Source organism: Nicotiana attenuata, chromosome 3 (genome assembly GCF_001879085.1).
Source record: "Nicotiana attenuata strain UT chromosome 3, NIATTr2, whole genome shotgun sequence".
Classification (NCBI taxonomy): domain Eukaryota; kingdom Viridiplantae; phylum Streptophyta; class Magnoliopsida; order Solanales; family Solanaceae; genus Nicotiana; species Nicotiana attenuata.
In genome coordinates, this window is record NC_031991.1 from 71879936 (window position 1) to 71888853 (window position 8918).

Genomic DNA, 8918 nt, shown 5'->3' on the forward strand with positions numbered 1-8918 from the left:
AGGAATAAAGAAATAATTTCTCCCCTGGTTTACATAATCCACAAACCGAGTGGTAAACTTCAATTTTCCTTTGTGTTACGATGTTTATTTTTATGTATTGAATTTGTATTAACACTCATATATTCCACATGGGGTACTGACCAGATATGAGTTTTACAAGTTATGAACCAACACCCAGTTGGAATATGCCTAGTTTTGGTGTGTTGGATCATGGTGGTCCATCCGGGAGTCATCATCAACAGGATAATGTCCATCATGCGATATCAACACACTATGATTTGTAAGTAAAGTGATAAAGCTATATGTAAAGTTTGGATTAATTTGAGAAATTCATTATCTTATTGATTATGCAGTGAAAACGAGCAACTTGAAGGTCCTGTTCTTACTCAATTGGCCGAAGACGACATATTTAATCGGGATCTGACAGATGCGCAGAGTCAGGAAGAAAATAGTGATTATGACAACAATGCCGATGAGTGTGGAGATGACTCACCCTTCCGTGATGAGGGTGACGATGAGGAGCAAGAGAATGCTGAACCTGATTTGACGAGGGAGCATGCTCCACCTCCCGTCAGACCAAGAGTGTACGAGACCCACGTGTCGTTTCATTCAAGGTAGATTCCCTACCTTGATCATTTTCTAAGTATGCCGGATGAGAATACCCTCACAAGGGATCTTGACGAAATTCGGACATCAATGTGGGATGAATCTAGAGCAACGGTGCTATCAAAGCGCATGCTTTTTCCTGATAAAGAGCGCCTAAGTAGGGTTGTGCGAATGTACAACATAAAAGAGTGTCGTGAGATGGTGGTTCATGGGGTCATCTCCGGATGTATACAAGGTTGTATGCAGTAGATGGTTTATGGATTGTAATTGGATGTTGCGTGCGAGGAAGAAGAAAACAAATATGTAGGTTGTGGGTAAATACATTGGCACCCACAATTGTGAAATGGACACATTCGGTGGGAATCATTTTGACTTGAATGTTGACTTGATTTCTTTTGTCTTGATTCCAAACATTGAAGCGTCCATAAGGTACAATATCAAAGAGTGTATAACATCTTTTCACTAGGTATATGGGTGTCCATTATCAAAACAAAGGCATTTCTCGAACGCAAACGTGCGTTTGAAATTGTTTATGGTAACTGGGATAAGTCATTTGCATCTCTACCCAGGTACATGGCCGCATTGCAACACTTTAACCCTGGAACTGTTGTTGAATGGAAGTTTGAGCGGAGTCCGAGAATACCAGAACACATATTCAGATATGTGTTATGGCATTTAAACCAGCCATTGATGGTTTTGTGCATTACTGCCTGGTAATAACCATAGGCACTCGTGTCTATGGAAAATATGATATTAAGTTGTTGATCGCAGTTGCAGTAGATGCTAATAGAAGTATATTTCCCCTAGCATTTGCTATTTATGCCAATGAAAGCCAAGAGACGTGCGCATTATTTTTGAACCACTTGAAGGAGCACGTTGTCAGACAACATTAAGGTATTTGTCTAATATCTAATCATCATGGCTGTACTCTGTACAGAATTTGCGTGCATGGCAGGAACCGTATGCCTACCACCGGTACTGTGTGAGGCACCTGAAGGCCAACTTCCAGAGGGCTCATCCGAACAAGAACTTGCATGATTTAATGTGGATGGCTGCAAGTGGGACACCTCAACCTCTCTGGGCATGCCTGCCACGTCGACCACGTTCAGGATCCACTGCTGGCCCACGATGGTACTGCTCTGGCGGCACATAATCAGCCTCTTATCCTAAGCGCTCATCATCCAGGGCTCGCCTCAATGTCTGCATAGCAAATCTGTAACCTGGCGGCCATACTCGTGCAAAGATGTCGCTCCCTCGCCGGTATGCTGCTGCATCTGCAGTCCTAACTGGTAGAACAGATGTACGCCAATAGTCTGCACAACATGTAAAATATTGATTACGGAACACTAGGTTAACGTTATACGTAAGTAAAACAAATGACATATCAGTGCCTCATGCCTCCCGGCGTATGGAATGTACCGACCACCAGCGCGATGGACGGGATTCTCGACGAAAAGTTGGTTAATGCTGCGGTACCAACCTATATACTCATGCTCACCATTCGTAAGCTTAGGTGGAGGGGGTGGCGGAATCAGGTCACGCCGACGGTCCCAAATCTCAATCTGCGCCTCTAGCCAGGCCCCGTATGTCCGGTCAACCCTGGAACGATCATCCCACTGGTAATGTGTCCTAAGCCAAACGGGAGGAGTAGGTACAAGCTGCGGTCGACTAAACTGGCGAAGGACTCGCTCGGTGGCATGATGCTTGACAATATCGAGACACATCAATGGGACGGAAGTGCTCCACATAAGTCGGACGCTCGAGCAATAATCGGGAAAACCAGCTATTAACTCGTCGTTGTATAGCCTCCATATGAACTATTAAGTAAAAACAGGAATCGCGAGTAAACGCAACACATATAAAGTTAGGCCAAGTAAACTTAAGTATACATGTACCTGCCTGCCTTCAAGCAAATCCAACAAATCCCTGTAATAGGGGAGATTAGGTCGAGCCTCGACCTCGCGTCCATAGCCTCGCCTATCAACCCACCTCCTAGCTAAAGGGAGAAACGATGGAGGTGGTGCATCCTGAGCGATGGGTGGTAGAGGTAGCTGGAACTGCAAAAACCGCTCCAGGCCCAAACCTAATATACAATGTGGACGTAAAATTTAAGGTATATTTTTACTATGTATGTTATAATCATGAAAATAATTGACTATATTTTCACCTGCAGCAGCGGCAAAAATCCAGCAACATCGCGTTGGGTGCCCATGCTAGCCCGACACATTTGCATGTACAAGTAACCTAGAACAGATGCACCCCAGCTGTAAAGAGGTAAATCATCTAGCCGCACAAGATGATGAAGAAATCTCAAGCTGACTAGGTTTCCCGAAGTGTTCAGTAATAATACCCCACCAAATCTAAGCAGCATCAATAATCTCGTGTACCGGTTGATGTGAAGATCCGGTGTATCATTCGTAATGTCCACATCCATCGCCTCCAGATACATTCGGACGGGCGTCAACTACAAACGACTGACCCCACTCAATGCAGCCTCTTCCGCTGGCTGGAAACTAGTGAGCCGCTGCAACATCTCCAGGTAATGCAATCCTATATAATATCTTGCAACATTCAGTAAAGCTACAAGTAATCCATCAACTGATTGCCCATAAATAACCTCCACATCATGAAGCGTGATGGTAGCCTCGCCGATGGGTAAATGAAATGTGTGCGTCTCCGGTTGCCACCGCTCTATCAGATCAACGACCAGTCCAACTGCAACCGGCCGATCTCTATGATCCTATAAAAACCCGTATCCTGAAGGCGTCTAACAATACAGGGATGGAGTGGGTGGGCCCTAAGAAAGTTCCACCTATTGTCTACCCGTCTAGCATGAAATGTCTGGGCCAAACACTGCCCCTCCCATATGTACAAAGATCTATGCTCTGCCTGTAGCAACAGTAGCTCTAGCGATGCAGGTCCGGGAGGCACATGCGGAACCTCCATGACGACTATTGTAAATTGAACAGTATTAATTAAAGTATTTTTCTTTTTCATGCTTAGCATCTTTAAATATATTGCAATATCATTAATATTAAAATTTATTCGATATTTTCACTATATTGTTAATTAGGTTGATACATTTTCAATATTATAATTTTATATTTTATATGTTAGTTTATTATTTCATATTTTACTTTATTATTTTATATGTTAGTTACTATTTTATATGTTTGTTTATTAATTAATATATTTTTATTTTATTTTATTTTATATGTTAGTTTATTATTTAATATGTTTATTTCTTATTTTATATGTTAGTTTATTATTTTATATGTTTGTTTCTTATTTTATATGTTAGATTATTATTTTATATGTTTGTTTTTTTAATCACCTATTTTTGACTATAATAAAATTAAATAATTAATTTTCATAATTATACAAGATTTAATTATTAATATTCATGTAACAATACTTAGTTTGATAAATATTGTTGTTTTCTACTGTAATTTTTTTTACGTTGTTGACTAGAATTCGAGAGAGTTTGTGTTTGAACTATCAACTTTGTTCAGATATTTTTTGGGCTTTAACAGATAATTAAATAATTAATTTCAATAGCTACAAAGATACTACGCTAAGGGCACTACATTTTACTATGCTAAAAGGTCACAACATTATAAATACGAGCACTACAGTAAAATTACAGGCACAAGATACCACTACATGGGACTAAAGTCATATATTCATATATGTACAACAATAACATCTAGATAAGATTAATTATTCCTAAAATAATAATTTATCGATTTTACTAATCTTTAGCAAATAACTAATCTAAACCAAATAAATACAACAAATTAATTTAATCACAAAACAATAAAAATATATACCAAAGTAAAAATTAACTAATTAACATCTTTTAAACAACTAACAACAACAACAACAACCTAGAATAATTTCACTAGTGGGGTCTGGGGAGGGTAGTGTGTGCGCAGACCTTACCCCTACGGTCCTACCCTGGGGTAGAGAGGCTATTTCCGATAGACCCTCGGCATCCTTCCCTCCAAGAACTCCCCACCTTGCTATTAGGGTGGCTCGAACTCGCAACCTCTTGGTTGGAAGTGGAGGGTGCTTACCCTTTTAACAACTAATACTAATTTCTCTATTTTACTAATTTTTTTTATCACACTAATAATATAATTTGGATAAAAAAATAACAAATTAATTAAATCGCAAAATATTCCCGAAGTAACATAGAACACAGTAAAAACAACTAATAGGCATTTTTTATACATGAGTCTTAACAAAAAATAAGTCGGAATACCTTGATTTAAATTTTTTGGAAAGTTAAAGATTTGGTGATTTGGAGCCGAAACAAGCAACCCATTACGAGATAACGCCTTACATATGACGTGGGACCGAAAATCTGCACTTTCGGTGGGACCGATAGGCTCCACCCGAATTTTTTTTCGTTAAAAATTGGGGGGGGGGGAGGGGCGTGCTTTGGGAGTTTTCAATGGAGGGGGGGGGGGAGGGGGAGGGGTGGGACGTTCTGGTTTGGTGGGGAAGGAGAAGGCACGTAAATTTATATAGGTATAATGTCCTTACGAGGGTGTTATACTATAGCACCCTACATAAGGACGATATACCTTCCCGCCCATTTTAGTTCAAATAAAGCGTGGTATTGCACCGCGCTATATTTTAACCGCAAACCTGCTATTAATTATGGTATAGCGCGGTACAATACCACGTTATAAATATATATATATATATATATATATATATATATATATATATATATATATATATATATAATGGTTCCCTGGTTTTTCTCCCACACGTTTTAGTTTTTTAAGTCCTAAAGAACCACACTTTAATTCCGGACTCGCTAAAAATACACCTACTACTCTTTTATTTTACCTTTATATCAATTATCCTAGTAAAACTAAGTGGAGTGTGTGATATGGGTGTTTGTGTGAGTGATTATTAAGAGAATGGAAAAAATTTAAAAAGACGTTGTGAAATCTGACAAAATATAGAAACCGGAAAATTGACTTATTTTGATACGATATGATTTATAAATTTAACAAAAGGATACAATTAAATTATATTTTTCAATAAAAAATTGGCTCAAGTCGATCCAACGGTACATGATGAGGCCACCATATGAGATGATTCTTGGGCAAAATACGATCCATTGAAATTAATTGTATTTTTTTGTCGAAAAGTGTATAAATATATATATATTATCGATTATTATTTTTAAAGCAGCTAAACGTATATATTGCTCATTATTCTTTCCTAAACCCTAAAACAGCTTTAATGCTCGGGGACAACGAAATACAGTTGGAAAAGCAATAACACCAAATTCACTTTTCTCATTCCATAATGGCGGAGAGACATTTTAATGGTATTTATAATGTATATTTTCTGCCGTACTCCATTAACTACTCTCAGACACTGTTCATAGTCAAACAAACGTCAAAATTACAAACCCAAAAAAATAAGTAAAGAAGAAAAAAAGTACGAACCCTACATCTGCTAGACTGTTTAACAAGACGAGTGAGAGAGAGCTGTAAATTTGTAGGTTACTTTGGGTGACAAGAGCATGTGATATTTCAAAATGTGTGAAGAGAATCTAATCAATTAAATCCAAAGGACTACATAGATATGGGTGCAAGGCAATAGTAATCACAAAAAAACTTTAATTTGCCCCACACTCCCCAATGCTTTCACTCTCTTACCAAACAAAAGAAAAACAAATTAAAATACTACCCTTACTTACCATATCTCATTTCCTACACCCATTATATATACTCCCCTCTCCTTTCAACAATTCTCACTTCTCTCTTCTTTTTGCTGCTTCATCTTATTAGCTGTTTTGAGTTCTTTCTAAATTGCTTTTCTTGTTCTTTTTTTCATTTTTTATATTCTATCTAGGGTTATCTTTTTCAGTGTTTTTTCCTTCCTTTACCATACGTCTCTCTCTCTATATATATAGATCGATTCAAGAAACCTTGTGGTTTTCTGGGTTTTGATCTTTTTCTTTCTTTCTGTTTGATGTTTGTGTCTAGGGTTTTTAGAAGTTGAAGACAGTTTTTAGGCAGTGTTAGGACAGGATTTAGGTTTGACTTTTTTTGTCTTTTTATGTGATATATAAGAATGTTTTTAGGGTTTTGAGAGTGGAGCTCCTTGAAGTCCAACAGAGGATCTAACAGGTAAGATTGAGCTGCTGACCTATGGATTCCTCAGTCCTATCTATTATTTGATTGGATAGGTTTGTGGGTTGCATATGTCAGGAGCTTCATTGCCCTAAGTTGGATCCCTTTTTGGATTGAAGGGAGCTCTACATTCATTTAACCAGATTTGTATTCTTGTTTGTCTTTAATTTCTGTTATCTTTATTAGTAGAGATCTAATATCTGATTTTAATATCCAGGTCTCTAGATCTTAATTTCTATTTATGGGATCTGAAGAAAACATATGTAATATATTTGTAGCTACTGTATAACTTCATTCCTTGTTTGATTTGCCAAATCTACTGATTTGTTTTTTTTTATTATGTGACTTTTTTAAGTTTCAGGTCTGTAGATCTTAATTCCTATTTCTGGGTTCTGAAGAAATTAAAGTTTATCAGCTTGTTGGATTTGCAAAATCTTAAAGAGCAGATAGAACAGATAAAGTCAGCCCCAGCAGCTTTTCTCTTTGTCCAGATTTGAGATGCAGAAGAAAACATTTTTACATCTGTTTTTTGCACTTGTATAAATAGGGAAATAGTTTTAACTTTATCTTCCTTGTAACAAAACAAGTATATATAACATTATTTCTGTTTGGTTAAGAACAGCTTTGGTGTATTCTTTACTAGTTTGCTTTAAAGAAAATATATACTACTTTTAATTATCAGTCCATAGTCTTGATTTAATAACCAGTTCGTTAATTTTTTTTCTTGGTAATTTAGGGTTTATAACTAATTGCGTTATAGAATGGTTAAAAGGCTAGGACTTTGCACGCTGTCTGCTACTTGTCCTATTTGTTCTAGACTAGATTTTCGTGCAAATAGAAGCATTTTAAACTGATAACTCTATTATGTAACATTCTGTCAAAGGACATTTTATTATATTTCACTAGCTAACTATATCTTGCGGCGGTAGTAACATCAACCTAACCTAATAACTAGGGTTTGAAAGGAAGGTAGTGGAGTGCTAATTTTTAACAAATTAAAGGGTCGTTTGGATTAATGTACTAATTGATATTTAATTTGAAATTGTATTTATATACCGTTTGTTTATTGGTATTAGTAATAAATTTTATATTAAATCTTTTTATATATATATATATATATATGTATGTATGTATGTATGTATGTATGTATGTATGGGATTATAATATAATTCTGACCGTAATCTTGGTTATAAGCTTAATATAATGATTTTGGGATTATTTTCTTTTGAACCAAAGGAGCCTTATTTATATATCTGCTTCTTGCCTAACTTGTAAATGTTGGTGTACGTATAATGTCGCTACATTTTGCGAGTGACCCGGTTAAGGAATTAGCTAGTGTCAAACAAAGCTCGAACGGATTCACAACTTGTACATGTTGCTGTTAATGCTGTTACATATTGCAATTGACTCTGGTTAAGGAATTAGTGCCAATGAAAATTCGGAAGGATTCAAAACTTGTATAGGTTGCTGTACGTATAATATCGCTACATTTGCAGGCTCCGGTTAAGGAATTAAGTGCCAATCAAAGCTCGAAAGGATTCAAATGCTACTACCGTTGCCTCGTATATTTCACTTTTTTTTCATAAGATTACGTACGTGTTGGGTGTGTGAATAAGGTCTCATATTAATAGTTAAAAAGGTGTATGAATCTCTTAATGAAATCATACAGGTTTAGTTCAAAGCAGACAATATCACATCATATTAAGAGTATTTTTGAGCTGTTTTAGCCCAACAACTGGTATCATAGCTTAGGTTCGACGGGACGAGTATGAAGATGTTAAAGAGATGGTGTGGCGCAGCGCACAACAAGAAAAAGCTAGTTGTGGGCTTTGCTTGCCATAAATACTCTCACAATGTTGGTGGCAATTAGTGAATCTCGAAAATTAACCCGTGGATTGTGGCAATGGGCCACATGGAACTTAGTTTGAGGGTGAGGCCCGTGAATCGTGCTAGTGAGCCACGTGGAACTTAATTAGTTCGAGAGGGAGCGTGTTGGTTGTGCGAACAAAGTCCCATGTTGGTAGTTGAAAATATGGATAGCCTACATATAAGGTGTAAGTATTTCTTAATAGTGTGGGCCTTTTGGAGAAAATCATGTAGGTTTGGGCTAAAGCGGATAATATCACGCCATGAAAAAGTAAAAAATAATCA

The 8918-nt window shown here is 37.0% G+C and overlaps 1 protein-coding gene across 1 annotated transcript; it reads right to left on the minus strand.

The window, feature by feature from the left end:
* On the minus strand, nt 3071-3552 carry LOC109224494 (serine/threonine-protein phosphatase 7 long form homolog). Its single transcript, XM_019389070.1, has 2 exons — nt 3430-3552; nt 3071-3346 (listed from the first exon to the last, which is right to left on the minus strand). The coding sequence occupies exons 1-2, from the start codon at nt 3550-3552 to the stop codon at nt 3071-3073; spliced, it is 399 nt and encodes a 132-aa protein (XP_019244615.1).